Raw genomic sequence first — 16453 nt, 5'->3', positions numbered from 1 at the left:
CAATAAATATTTGTCTTGAAATACATTTTATTGTAAACAGTGTTCAACTTTCGTGATATTGTTGAGATTTATTTTTTAGATAGCTGAAGTGTTAAATCACTTAAATGTTAATAAACCAAAGCTTGAAAAATCCATTTACCTATATTGTTAAAAAAAAAATAACAACAATAACGATCAGATAATTCAGTTTTAATGCGTAAAATACTATGGTATGCACATTAACTTGTCGTTCTACTTTATATTTAAGTGGTGTTGGTTTATGTTCTCAGTTATTAAGCACATTTCTCAGAATAATATTTAATTCGAAATTTCGGACTTTGTCGTCCACAGAAGTCGGAGTTAATCCAAAATAAATCGTTTATATTTTAAGACTGTAAAATTGAATACACCGCGCACGCACTGGCCATAAATATTATTGATAAACGTACTTTATATAAAGTTTGGGTTGTTCCGCTGGCGTATTATAACTTGACTAAATCTCAAACGAAAATACTTTTCCCCCAGTTCATCGTGTGTACTTAACCGGGTTTACAAATATTTTATAAATGTTGTTTCCTGGATCCACGCGTTTCTGGTAAGCTGTACCGTACCGTACTCCCATCCCAATAATAATAATACGACAGTTAGTCATATAGAAATTATAGTTTATAACACAAAAACATGGTTTTTTTATTAGAATTATTATTTGATTTGTCTTGTAATCACGAAAGATTATTTAATAAATCCTAATACATTCGAAAAATTATAAACTTTTAATCGACTGTAACTATCCAAAAACGCATAAAGGCGTTAATACTTAGGTTAAAGTTGTGGCGTGGTGAACTTAACATTCTTCAGAGGCAAATCTAATGTTTAATGCACTCTAAACATGGTAAAAGCGTTTATTGTCATATTTTTAACTACCTACCTTTAGTGTTCAATACTAAGACATTAGATTTTACTAAATTATACCCATTGGCCATCGATATCAATCCTCAACAAATCTCAGGAGTAGTTGTTTCTAGATTTCCCTCTTAACGCCATGCACGCCACAGAGTACCTACACCTAGCTTGTTGGTGCACATGTACCATTACGCCTTAGACTGTCATCAAAGGTTCGTGTAACGAAAGTATGTGGCTATTTTATCTTTAATTCGACGTTCATGATCTCGTACGAACTGCGGTTTGTGGTGTTCGAGTTCAATAAAAAACTATTACTTTGTTATCTGCGTACCATACATGTCCGGTCCTTCCGGAAACACGGCCGGCAAAATGTTTGAGTAAAAACTGAAATATTTCGTATCAAAGCAATTCGTCCGTCGCTTCGAACAGGATAGTGGATTTATTTTTGGTTTTCTTTTTTGAATAAAACATATACTCAACTGCGCGATGTGCTAAGTCAATGTTATTAGATTCCACGTGTCGACAATAAAAGAGGACGAGCATTGAGTACCAAATAACAAGAACATTTTTTTATACCATAAAATATTTGTTGCTGCGGATATACTTTGATTGACGTTTTTACCCTTTCGGGTTATTGCACGACATATACATATATGTACTGTGTAGAAAACATTAAGTGGAAACAATAAGATGAGATTATTGAATAAGAACAGTGGCTAATCCAATTAAAATAAATACGGTAATCTGCACAAGAACTTATAGCATTCGTGTCCGTGGAAGTCGAAAACAACCGAACTGAGTGAATGATCAAATGTAACATAATCATTTCTATGCGACGAATTGATAAAAAAATTGTAATATATTTATCGACTGCGGAAACAAAAATATAATCTAATAAGCACCCTATCGCTACGGCTGTGCATGTTTTGGCACTTAACCTACGTGTACCATAGAGATTATAAACGTTTATCAAAATGTCTTGTTTTGGATTTATTTGTTTTGGGCAACGTTCACTTGAGATGGCAAACCGAACTCTACTCAAACGATACAATATTTTTCATTTTTTTTTCTCCAATCTACACTGTGTTTTGGTTTTATTTCCTGAATCCCGTTGCACCTCAATAAATAATTCCTCCGTCTTAAGTTTAATCAAAAATTTTCAAACTATATCAGGTTGGGGGAGGGAGGTGTCTTTTCTAATCTTCGTATTCATATTTAAGTATTGTTTTTTGTCATTGAATGGCACAATTAAAATTCACCTAATGTTTAATGAAATATGAATGTATATAATTATTAACTTTTAAAACTCCTCTAAAAAACTCCCGTAAACTTTTATGTTTTTTTTTCCTATTCTATATGATTATTCATTTTTGAAAGACTCCATAATATTTTATTTCCCCGTCACTTAATTTAATTGCAAATCCCGGAGATATTTTAAAGTGTCATACGAAATAATAAATTACGAATACTTGTACATGTAATATGATCTCTGTCAACTGAAATTAATTCTTAGAAAAATTAACGCACACTATAAATATCAAAAAATTTATGCTAATTCTTGTATGTTCAAAAAAAAAAAAAAAACGAAACACCGGCATATAAACCGTATCAAGCTGGTGTTTTAAGTATATTATTTTACATTTTTGAGATGATATCGTACAAACTAGTGTGCGTAGGCAGTTCTAATGGTAAATACCTAGCAGAGGCCCGCGATGTATATTATTCTAATTTCTAACGGTTATCATACGGATTGTTAGTTGATAATATTATATAAAAAAATATATTATACTATAGTATACAAATTAAACGCACAGAATTTCTATGTTTTTAATGTGTTCTCGAATAACAATAAGTTTTCGATAACATTTTTCGTGTATTTTTCCCAGTTACAGTCCTGAGATGGTTCAATATATTTTGTTGTTGTTTGAAAAAGTTTAATATCTAGCGGCTTCCAAGACGTCCTGGAAAGTCGGAGCTGATTTCACCGGTCGTGATATCTATCGTGGTGGAAAAAACTGACGGCCTGCAAACATATATTGCGGCCACGTCTTATATTATTAATTTAGCGCATACCTCGAAAACTCAATAAAATCACATTTGGGTCAGTAGTATATATCACATTATTATATACGTATAGGTTATATTATAACATATATTCTGTATTATTGTGTTTATTTTTTTTACTACACGATTATATATATATAATATATTATGAGAATCATCACACACATCATATTAAAAAAGTTATATTTATTATTCACGAAGCCTCCGTTTTATTAACATCTGGTCCACTCGAAAGAAAAAGCGTATTATTACGTGGGACAAATAATCATATATTGTCTTGTGGTGCTCTCGAGAAAAATAAAGCAAAGGAACCAAATAATATATGACATATTTTGTTATATTTCGGTCACCGTTTTATTTTAGGGTCAAATATATTTTAAACTGCACTGGTAAGCCGTTTTCGGTTTTTAGTTTTCAGCCCATTCGTCGCGAACGATCCGACGACGATGTACGCAATAATATATATAATAATATAGTGTTCACGCCGAACGGTTTGCCGACGACATGGTTGCTATACATTATTATATCAGCGATTACCACTTATTGCATTGTTGTTATTGCAGTCATCATCATCATCACCACGGACATAAGCATTATCTCCATCGTCATCGTCATTTAGAACGAAAGAAATCATTTGCTTTTACTATAGATGCCGGCGGAAGTAAATTGGGACAAAGCTGGTTTTAGAAAATCAATGGACGCTTATCCAGCGAACGTATATATATTATTATTATGACAGATGTTGGCGATGACAGCAGCTATTCATCAGCCTGGCAATGACGATGACGCCGACCGAATTATGTTCGACGGAACACGACTGCAGATATACGCGGTCCGCGGGTCACAAAACGTGTTTGTTCCAGATTTAAATAACGAACGGCGCGAACGACAAGACCAAAGAAAATAATAATAATTCAAGACTAAAAGATAAACAAATCGGTAACGTTTTTTTCCGGGCGTAATATTTTTCTTTTCGATAACCTATCCGCGGATCGAACGCACTCGCCGAGTGCGCCGTATTTACTGTACGACGCCAAAACATCATATTTTTTAAATCACCATTCATCTCTAGAATATCTTTGATCGCCAGACGTGCTCACCCCCCATTTTTGTTTAAATTAAATAAACAAAATAGTAAATGTATTCAAATTCTGATTTTTGGAATCTCGTATCACATATTTTTTTTATTTAGCTATTATTACTGGACTATCTCAACAGTTTTACCAACACATTCATTAGACCATATCATATGAAATTGAAAGAAATTGTTTGCATAACCTTATGAGTGTCTTGTGGAGATTCAAACTTTTGTATTTCAAATGAAAACCTCCTCTTTTTCTGCACATTATTTAGTAGGTATTTTTTTAACGTTATCATGTACCTAGTTCAAAATACGAATGGGTAGTTTTTCAGTTATTAAAATGTTTATAATAATGATAATAGTCCTAAAAGATGGTTTCACAATAGTAGAAAATAGATATAATATAGGATCTGGTATATATTTTATTTTATTTTGACTGTTTTTATACATTTTAAATATTAATAAATTAATGTAAATTTCTAAAACTTTCAAATTACCATAGCCCCGTAAAGTTCCAAACTCATTATCATGGATCTATCATCCTAGTTTACAGAATGTAATGTAACTAAAAAATCACTCGTTCAAATTTAGATTTTTATACGGCAAGTTGTTCAGAAAAATTATTTACTGAATGATTTACAGTTGAAATGGGAGGTTGTTGTTTAAAAAATAAAAGTGTGGAACTCCAAAGAGCACTGTATAAACAGAACAAAACAATTTCAAGCATTTGAAAATATGGTCTTGAAGTTTATTTAAAAATTCCAAAAATCAGATTTCTTAAAACTACAAGAAGAAAAGGAGTGAGCATGCTTGGTGAATTACCGTGTATAGTTTACTGTTCTTCTTAAACTCTGTAACACTGAGATTATTATTATTCTTATTTCCAGGAAAGTTTTCGAGGTGTTTAATATTATGAAAACATTGTTCACTGACAGCTACGCAGCGCCCGCAGTCAACGCAATAAGGACAAACGCACACACACATACCTACACAACAACATCGTACCATAAACATTAACCGCGATTCCTCGCCGACCCGCTTTAGATACTTAATTATTAAAATGACTTTTTTCCCCCGCAATCATGCATTCGAACTATTTCGATTTTAATCTATAATTTCGAATTATTCGTTCGACTAAAATAATAATATAGTCTTACCACTCTGCAGCTGAGTGCTAGTGCCGAGCTGTAAATCATACGTAGTATATGATATCAGTGAACAGAGTTGCAGCGGTGTTAAAGTCGGTCAGAGAGCACGTTTGTTTGTCCTATCGGCGCGCGCTTAAATCCCTCGAATTAATGTTGTGTGCACATTATTATTATTATTGTCTATATTTAAAGCCACTTCGGATATCTGTGTCGATATTATATCTACAAATGTGCCACATGTGAACTTGATTTATTATATTGTTTCAGAGTTTTTTTTTCTCGTAGAAGTATAGTATTATCTATATAAATTATTTAATCTGAAAATCCACTTTTTAAAAATATTCGGTCAAACATTGCTACAATAATAACAACCGCGTTTATATTATGCAATCGATAACGTCCGTTGGATTGAGTGAATTTGGCAGTCGGGTGGGTATAAAAGTTTTTCAAATAAGAGATCAAACTATCAAAGCACAAATTATTGATCGAAAAATGTTTGTTCAAAAGTGCAAAAATAATAGTTCATGCATTTTTAGGCGAAACTTTCAACATTTTGTTCTATCAATTTTCTTGCTCTTTAATGATTCCCACACGATCTCATTGTTCTCCAAGTAAAACTAGGGATATTGGGTACCTTTGTCTCAGTGTTCGGGATGAAAAGCACTAACATTTAATCATGACATTTTCATAGAAAACATGAAACTTTTCTTAAATGAGTTGTTTGTCTCTATTATGGTTCTATAAGTTACAATGCCTTATAGTAATATTAACGGGGATCAAACGAGATTTGGGAAACCTGTCATATTCGGTTTTACATGAAAAAGAGTAAATCTTAGTATATTAGTTTTTGAACCGAGAGGGCGAATTATAATCTTATAATTTTATGTATTGAATTATAATTTTTTATCAAAACTTTTGAACTGATTTATATTTTCTAAACTCTTTGTCCTTATTGTCGGTACTTATCGATTATCTGTCTATAATTCAATTTTACAATAGAGCATAATATTATACACAGTAACTATAACCACGTAGAATACAAAGACATTTCGGGCACCAGCTCTGTCATAATTTGTTTTCGAGAGTTTACACAATATAGTGTATTTTTTTTGTGATATCATGAATTTTTAAAGAAAAATATTAAATCGTTCCCGCATCAATGGTCCGCCCTCATATGCGAGGTTTACAAATTACAATACGTCATTGTTATCCACGACAATTAAAAGACATAATAATATAATATAATCGGTCAAACGAGTTGCTATGTGTATAGGTATAAGTCGTGTTGGGGTATGGTACAGGCGCGGGAAACGGATGTGAAATATGTATACCACGCGTACTGCATCTAATAACATTATGACGTTATGTGTGCCTATATAGAGGAAGGCCTAGCAATAAAGTCGTCAGATTACCGCGGTCGTCGTTGTCATACCCGTGTATACCTATTACCTACACTTGGGTTCAATGCAGCGAGAGCACTGACACGCGAAGAAGTCGTTTGCCGTCCGTATTTTTTTTTTTTATCGTCGTTATTTTCCGTCCGGCGAGAAGACGTGATCTCGCGGACCGATTGAAACTATAATGTACCGCTATCGTCGCGACGGCGATGTTGACATCGCACAACTTCCGGACCGAAGCCGTACCTACCCATACATATTATTGGAGTCGGTATATATGATGTAACGACTTTACTGTTAATGTGTGGAGGAGGAGGGGAAGGAGGACACTCCGCACACACACACACAGGTGTACATAGGTTAGGTTAGTGTTACAGGTATGACGTAGGTATAATAAAATATAGGTACTTATCACCTGTCATAATATTTTGTACTTACACATATATATATATATGTATACGATACGAGGACGAGTGCATTCCCCCCCCCCCCCCAAAGTGACGGCGAGTGGGTGTCGATGGGTGTAAACGAGCACTGCGATTTCACGTATACCCCGCGTATAAATCTTTCGTCAGAGGTATACGCGCACAGATCGCAACAATTTTACGGTTTTCTCCGCGTAGACGCGCAGAGATCAAAATCAACATCGTTTGCCATATAGGTACCTACGTTTAATATAAATGAAAAGCGTCGAGTTCGCGTATTATTATTATGACGACGTCTGTCCGCACTATGAGTTGTGATGCGTCTCATATGTTATAATGATTTCTGGAGATTTCTGAGGGTTTGTATAAATACTATGTACTTGTAAACTGCAGTTAGAGCTAGTCGTTATTCCTACTCGAGCTTAATTTTCATAAAATTATAATTTTGTATTTTCTCCACTCTTCGTAGCCGTAGAATGGCGAGAAACCAAGGGAGCTATAGCCACCCCCTCCAGAACTCTGTTAAGCTTCCTCGGAATTCTCGAGAGTTCCGGCAGCGCCGTCGATTCCATCACAAGGAAAAAAAGTCTATAGCTCCCCCCCCCCGCTAATATATGAATTCATCACGCTCTAAGCCTATGTTTATATTGCGCCCACGACCGTTATTATTATTAAATAAACACCCAGAAGTTAGTTGGTAGATAACCAAAAAAAAAAAAAGAATCTAGTGAACAGGCAGTCTTTCGTCCCTTAAGCTGCGATATTGTATATTGAGAAACGGTTTCATAATAAATAATAATATACTCCAAGATGTGTTAAACTATTTTCTCCTTTTTCACAACGTTTTAAAAGACCGGATATGTCCGGTAGACACCACTGAATAGACAAGTCAAAGATTATAATAATATAACATATTAACATTATGTTATTATATTATACAACTTGATATCAAAACCTATTTATATATAATTCTAACTTTTTTCCCATGGCTTTGTTTGCATATCAGTAGTATTTTTATGATAAGTAAAATAAACAAAGCAACAAAAATGGTTCTCAAATTAATAAGGATTTTCGTAAAATTAAGAAAAGACAACTTTACCAACTTAACTTGAGCATTAACACTTATAAAAAAAGAGTGAAAAATATTCATAGCCAAAATTATCAGTGAAAACTAAAACTTTTCTACTCCTTTTCGTCCTTTTGGGAGTTGAATTCCTTAAAAATTCTTCTTAAACGCCGCCTACATTACAAGATCAAAACACAGTCTCAAAATTTAAAATTTCTATCCACGTAGTTATACTTTTAATCACATTCAAGTGGTTATTTAGTTTCACCCCCTTAGGGGTTGTTTGTCCTAATTTTAGAGTTTAAGTTCTCTCCATACCAAATTTCAGCGAAATCGGTTAAGCAGCGTAGCCGTAAAAACGCATAACAGACCGATAGAGTTACTTTTCGGATTTATGATCTTATCATAGTACATGCATTGTATTATAAATGTATATTATACAATATGATAAATTAATTATTACGGATAGGTTAGCAACAATAACGCTCAGCGATTCGTGAAATTGGTCCGATATCGCCAAAAAAAACTTCAATGTTTAAGAGGCAGGTACCTAAAAAAAAAAAAAAAAACTGGTTCGCCGAAAAAAACGCATTAGCATCGAAACACACGGGTCACGTATTATTATTGCACGTGTCCGGTGTACAGTAACGTTTAGTGTGTTCGGTTGTACTTTATTATTACGATATTGTCATATTTCGCTGTATAAAATGTATGATATTATTAGCCGTGATCTTTTGATTAAATAAGTACCTAGTGAACAGCGCTGCCAGTCCCCAGGCCAGCAGACAGATGATCATCGCTCTGGTCTTGGTGCACACGTAACCGGCTCGCAGTGGTTCGCAAATTGCGTAATACCGCTCGAAGCTGATGGCCAGTATGGTCAGAACGGAAGCATGGGCCACCGTGAGCTCGACGAAAGGAACGGCTTTACCTGAAATCATAACCGTGCGGTTAACATAACGTACTCCACGACAATGGTGTGACATTTAATATATTTATTTATATTTTATTAATTATATGGCACAATAATAATTACACACGTCTTATACTACATATAATATATGTGAGACCACTGCGTGTATATTTTCGTGCACGAAGTCTGCAGGCATACGAATGAACACGTCCCAGTTGATTAATGTTTTAAGTCGAGTGCGTTAAATCGGTTTAGTTGGTACGATTGCGTGCAGGACTACTCGACGTGTCTTGACGAAAACCCACAAAATAATATTATTTTGACAAATTCACGGATTTCATTGTATAGGTAGCTACCGCTCGTCTAAAAACGTAACACCGCAGACGTGCACTAATACGGTTTACTAATACGTATAAATACAACTGTTTGCAGTTATTCATTTGTGAAAAAAATTTCTCAAATGACATATTTTACATATTTTAAGCAACAATAGTTCTGCTTTGATTGATGTTGGTCTTGTCCCAACAAATTTTTATTTTTTTAAATTCCTCTACTACAGACCGGTATAATTGCAGTCTGTTTATAATTATAGTCGCGGTCGTTGATCGTCGTGATGGTATTATTTTTTGCCATTAAACGCGCCGCTTTTGATGACTTTGATATACGTCATATTAAAATTTCTTAATAGGTTCAGGCTTGAATAATAATTAAGGGATGACGCCGATTTCTCGGTGTTGTAATTTTATAATATTAATCACTTGACTATAATGAATCATCAAGTCTCTCCCTCCCCCTATTGGCGTTGTATGTACTTACATTATAATATAATCGATCCTCTGTGTAAACTAATAAAATATTTTTTATAGCCGTTTTCGTAAACATTGTCTTTTGGAACACAAAGTTTTTATATCAAAGCTGTTACGGAATAAAAATATGACAAATTGAGATACATTGACAACATTTCCAAAGAATATACGTAGTAGTAAGTATAAGTAAGTATAATGTCTTATAAAAAAAAAATAAAAATGTTTTACCAACATGTTGAAAACTCAGTTTAAAAAACACTTTAAAACCGTACAGGTTAATACGTAATACGGATCTGATTTTTAATCAAACTTATACTGAATATAAATTAACGCGATTATAATATAATCATTTTTATAGTTCCAAAACATTTGTCCCAGGGGAGTCCACGACTCCATAGCCGTTGTACAAAGGATTTCATGGATCAGTTTATTTTTATTTTCATATCAAAAAATTAAATTCATTTTTTCAAATCAACCACGGAATCATGATGTCGTAATCACAATCTGTTTAATATACATTTAATGTTTATTCATTTTTTTAATAATGTCGACCCCGTTTCAAATATTATGCATAATATATAGCATAGCGAGGAGTTGAGCACTATCGCCATAATAGTATATAATATTTATGTTGTGACGTTCACACTACTGCTGCGATTAAAAGATTTATTATTATATAACAAGTATACTGCAGCAGTTGGACAATTACATTCACGAGTACATAAGATCCGTTTGCATTCAATTTGTTTCTTTGATAACAATCCTCGGTTGTTTTATTTTTGTTAGACTGTTAAAAAATAATATCTTATGATAGAGCCATAGAAGGAGTAAAAAAAAATCCCCGTCAAAGCCCGAAACTCGACGACACTCGACGATGATAAATATTACACCGGACCCCGACGACAACGGCGCTGAGTACGAATAATGATGATTAAAAAAAAAAAAGAACAAACTGGGCTTGAATTTTTCACGCAATGATATTATAACGCGGCGATGTTTGTATCGTCTCCGTCGACAATAATAATAATATAACAATAATTCATAATCACATTACGGTACATTATATTATTATTATTATCATTCGTTTCCCCGCCGTAGTCGTATAGTATTCTCGTGGCGCCTACAGCACATCGATCGCGTGCCAAATAAATTCGTTTCCCATTAGACGAAAAAAAAAAAAACTTGCGTACAGTTGCCAATTCGAACGCCGTGTTCAAATATTTGGTGACCAGAGACGGCGGCGGTCACGTCAATTTTATTATCATCGGTCAATATATTATACAGGTAAAACGGTCGAAATGCTAGTCCCGACTACATTTAAGTGTGTATACGGTCATAATAGTTATTAAAAAAGTGGACATTAACTATTACAGTTTAAAAGTTACATATACAAAAAAAAAACTTTTTCACTTAACCGGTTAAAGAATCCGTTGTACGGTGACTTAGCTTTTTCCGGTTAACTTGAAAGAATACAAATTAAACTTTAAGTTCAAGCTTATGCCCGAAACTGTAGTTAAAACTATTGAATTCATTTTATCTTCGATTCGTTATTGTCTCTGTATACAATGATTTTAAATAAGGAAATAATAAATATTAATTGATTCAATAACATAGTTGACACAAAGCACTCTCTATATAGTGCGTGCAACACGAAGAAAAAGTATAAGGTATGTACATATTTTTCAACAGAATGTTAAGTTATTATTTCAGAAATTGAAAGTTTCTCAATCACTACATAAGTATTATTGTGACACAGGTGAAAATTAAAATTAAAATAACTGACTTTTTTTAACAAGGTTATGTTTTTCACCATGTTAACTAACCTAACCTAACTTTTAGAGTTAAATAATTTGTTTTAACTTATAGGCTTTAGCTGACGTTCATTTATTTTCATTGTCTTCAATAACATTTGAACAATATTACATTGGTGATTTCATCACCAATATAATATTATGCGTATAAAATAAATAGTATCTTATAAATATCGTTTTTTAATAAGCCTACTCGATATTATGAAAGTGGTTCTAAAATATTATTCGGCTAAATGGTCCACGGATATGACCTTCAAAGGCTTTTCTCACTTTTTCACATTTCAGTGAGAGGTATAATGCTTTTTATTATTGTTTTTATTTTTTGAAGATTCCCTGACATTGCCGCCTAGACTTATTGATACAATACTAATCCGACGATAATGATTTATATTTCATGGTATATTAAATAAATTCCGATTACTTTTTTCTTCAACTCAAAGTGTATAATTTATTGAAATGGACTAAAGTTTAATTTTAAAAATAACACATGCACATACAGACGAAACGAACAATTATTTAACCATTTTAACTTAATAATATGTAATATATTTTCTGTGAAAACACGTCGTAGGTATTTATTTAAAAGAATCCCACAGCAACACGAGGTGAAATATGATATCAGGTTTTGGATAATAAATAATATTTTAAATTATAATGTACTCAGTTTTTTATACGACGTATGCAACGTATTAAGTTTAAACGTGCTTTTCATTACCTTTTTTAAATCCTCAAATCAGATACTGTGAAACGTATTAAGCGATTTAAATTTTAAATCTCAAAGTGGGTAAAAACTTGTTTGTTTAACATTTTACTCTCGAGTTGTATTTTTAATTATTTTATTTTATGTGTTTACTCTGTTCTCTTCTGTTTATTACGATTTATATACTATTTTTTTTTTATCAAATATGTAAACCGTTACTGTAGTAAATGCTTATTATTATGCTATAATTTGCCAATGATGCTAAATTTTTTTCAAAAATACTTGCGATCGTTATACTGAAAAGGTGATGATTTTTTAACAGTTGACTATCGAAAGTTTGAAAAATAGGTACTTTAACTTTCTATTATAGCATTATAATAATACATCAATTAATATAAATATCTCTAACCAATACTGTTTAAAATGTATTGTTTGGAGTGTAGGTACCCACCACGAAGACATCCTAATAGTATCTTTTAATGAGATGATTGTAATAAATTTTAATATCGACCTTATACAGTACGCGCTAAACAAAATTCCAGAAAAAAAAATGATTTATTGTGAAACGTTGCAAACAAAGTTATCTAACCTAACCCCAACAGCACATACATAAGTATTAAAAAAAAGAAGAAGACATTCAGCGAAGTAAACAGTTTAAAGGCAGTAAATCGCTTGTGACAAACCTACACATCCTTATCGACACAATACATTCTGGTGAGCTGCTGGGAAATATTATTATAGATAAAAATGAATAATTTTCCTTTAATGATATATGATGTGAATCGAGAAAACTAAAACCTTGAGTATCAATTTTCCTCGACCTCGCCTTTAAATTTCTGCTGATACTATTATATCAAAATTAATTAGAATAACTAATTAATAAAACATTCTACTGTTTCAACATATTACAATATTACATTTTGAGGGCTGAGAGTTAATGATAATGAATTTAAAGATTAAGTTTCGAGGGAATAAAAATTATCTGCCTGATATTGTAATATTTTAAGTTTCATGTTAGGTTAGTTTTAAGTCTCTCTGACATGAGGGTAATATCTTTCAACAGTTCAACATATGTAACTGTGTGTGTAGAGTGAAGAGTTCTCGGAAAGTCACAATATAATATGTTCGAGTAGAAAACCCGTAGAATATGTCTTGGGTATTTTTCCGTTAATTTATAGTTGTTTTTCAATTTATAAAATAAAAAATATTTTTGTAATATTGATATACAAATTAATGTACCTATGTTCTAAATTACATTTTTAATTGATAAATCCATATGGAAGAAAAATTAAAACTATTTACGACCCTGAACAATGTAAAAAAATATGGGTACTCTTCATCGTAAAACTGATAATTACTTCCTTATTTCTCTCCTGATTTAAAACTGTCCACAATAGATCTATAAGCTACCTTAAGATACATTTTATGGGTACATACAGTTTATTAACACCTTAATTTTATAATACAAATAATTAAATGAGACTTTAAAATAAAAACTAAAAAAAAAAAATACAGCACAATAACACAACGGTTCACTCTATTACGCAGTGTTCCAACAAAATGATGAACAGACTTAGAATTGTTCACACATTATACTCCCACAAGCACCTAATAACCAATAAAGAACAACTCTAATGCATTACATTCAACATCTCAACTACAGTCAAACACCCGACGAAGGATTTATTGTGACACATTGAAGCTCCGCTAGAAGATGTGCGAAATATAACCATAGCCGAGGGGCGACAACGGCCCTGCTTCCATTCCTCGAAGTGACAGAATTATTTCAAAAAATCGTACTTTTACAAATACGAGTACATCTTTGGATTATATGTAGATATAATAAAAATGATACTATACCAATTATATTTTAATAATACATAGTTTGTTAGAAACGCCAGTCACCATAGCTAAGGCTTATAAAAAAATAAATAAAAAATGATACTTAATCAATCAAAGTATTTAAACATTTCACAATACATTGAATAAATATTTTATGTAGGTAGTGATATCAATTTTGTAAGTAAGATTATCTTTGAAGTCCATCAACTCGAGCACTACTTCACTTTTACTTTAATTAGTTTTTACTTTATTTAAGACATATTTTAAGTAATATAAGATATAATTGTTAAGAACCTAATTTAGGAACTATTTAAATATCAATTTTAATACAAATAAATAAAGTTTGATAATTGTCTTTGTATTAAATAATTTTATTAAACAAGAAAAATAAATTCGTTTGTCTGTATAACTTTTTCATTTGTATAAACAACTGTATATGCAACTGTAACATTTATTTTTGTTTTTGCTCGCGTACCTTTAACCTAACACTAAACGGCGCAGCACAACATCCGCCGGACGAATTTCTTCGTCCGGCTCCAAAATGTGCGACGCCGTTTGGGATGTATAGGCTCGCTGGCCAACAACTCCTGACGAGTGACGTCACTACATTTGTCATGCGTTTCGGGTTCTGGTCGGTCCATCAGTGGACAACGTAGATGAAGGAAGGATGTTCGGTGCTGAGGACCACCGACGGCCACCCATCAATCTTTTATCTATGCAGCCGCCGAATTCGCTTGTCTTCGGGATGCCAGCCGATGTTACCCGAAGTTCCGGCTCAGACGTACACGTCGTCGTGTCAACTCTGTCCGGTGTATCCACAACGGGGGAACTAATCGCATGGTCGACCAGCGACATGTAATGACTGAACGTTTGTCCTGCATAGTTCGCTACGGGCATATTGTTTTCCGGTGGACTGGACGGTGGTAAGTTTGGTCCGATCTCTTTGGGCTGCTGAAGTGACTTAGACGATTGTTCGAACGGGACTGACGACGACTGATAAATCTCGGCGTCTCCTATCCAGTGTCGACGACATGTTGTGGCCACGTTTGGCGTCGACGAGTATCTCATTGTGGCCGGCCCGGTTCTAACGCTGGTTGGAAACGTCGATGGTATGTGAAATTCAGCCGATCTAAGCTCTTCGAACACTAACTTCATCTTATCACTCACCGTCAACTGCAGTTTGATGGATTCAGGCGAGGTAAACATATTCAAAAATACGTATTAAGTTAGTACAATGATATAGCAGACACGCAGGTCGATGCTTCAAGGTAGAGTAGCAAGTGGGTAATGACTCATATGTCAACAATCTTCTAGTGACAAAAATATTTTATACTAGTCAAACCTATCGCAACGATGTTTTGTTGATTTTGTATCGGCCAGAAAAATATTAGGAACTCTATTAAATAATGTTACAAATACATTAATTTAAAATTGAAAAAAAAAAACAAACGTTTTGATTATATGAGTCTTGGGTCGACCTTTATGTTTTTTTTTTTTTTAAACAGAAATGTGGCTCTTCTGTGATAATATCAATTTTATTACACTATGGAACCTGTAGGAGGAGTTAGCTGAAGAAAATATGAAAAGGTGGCAGTGTATACGTTGGCACCTCTTTTATTTTCATGGATTATTAGCCAGGTATTAAATTACTTAAATGACAATAATAAATTATATTAAAACATGTTGTATACATTTTATAACTAATGTTTATAATTAATTATAAATTATTTTATATAGTTTGTTAAGGTAAACGGAGTCAATTTAGTAGATTGCAAAGTTCCGCAGATTGATATTGGGACAAGAAATAAACCGCACTAGTCCCCCTACAAGTACGTTTTTGAGTGAGGAATACTTTTCACGTTATGTTAACTAAGTTATTATACTCATAAGTAGTCTAGTAGTCATATTATGTAGAATGATTTATGTTTTACTAATATTATATATATATTTTCTTAATATTGTTATTTTTTAATATATTAAAATAGTTTACTAACCTGCCAACGTTAAATTTTTTAAAAGAACATAGGTTCAATATTAGGTAACTTAATACATTAATATTAATTGATATAATAAAATAATATCAATTAAAAAATATATATGCATCAGCAGGTTTTAGTTCTATATGTGGGTGGGTGGGTTACGACTTACGGATAGCTTCAGTATTTGTCCCTAAGAATAAAATGTTCGTGACGCCACTGCATTGAAGTACTTCTAGAGTAAATTATTTTTACTACTAAAGTACTATATAATATGAACTTGGTGATATTCGGGTTATGAAAATAAAACTTTCATGAATTTACTGTGTACATTTTAATTTC

General features: G+C 32.8%; 1 protein-coding gene across 2 annotated transcripts in view; it reads right to left on the bottom strand.

Moving 5' to 3' along the window:
• Positions 1–16453, bottom strand: part of LOC111042246 (growth hormone secretagogue receptor type 1-like) — a 173156-nt gene that overhangs the window by 23481 nt on the left and 133222 nt on the right. For both annotated transcript variants that reach the window (XM_022326798.1, XM_022326789.1), the window contains exon 3: positions 8814–8994. In XM_022326798.1, coding sequence (XP_022182490.1) covers positions 8814–8994 — 181 coding nt within the window. The remainder of the gene's footprint in view (positions 1–8813; positions 8995–16453) is intronic.

This window comes from Myzus persicae, unplaced genomic scaffold (assembly GCF_001856785.1).
Source record: "Myzus persicae strain clone G006 unplaced genomic scaffold, MPER_G0061.0, whole genome shotgun sequence".
Classification (NCBI taxonomy): Eukaryota; Metazoa; Arthropoda; class Insecta; order Hemiptera; family Aphididae; genus Myzus; species Myzus persicae.
The sequence above is the reverse complement of the archived record's forward strand: the minus strand, read 5'-3'. Positions and strand labels throughout refer to the sequence as shown.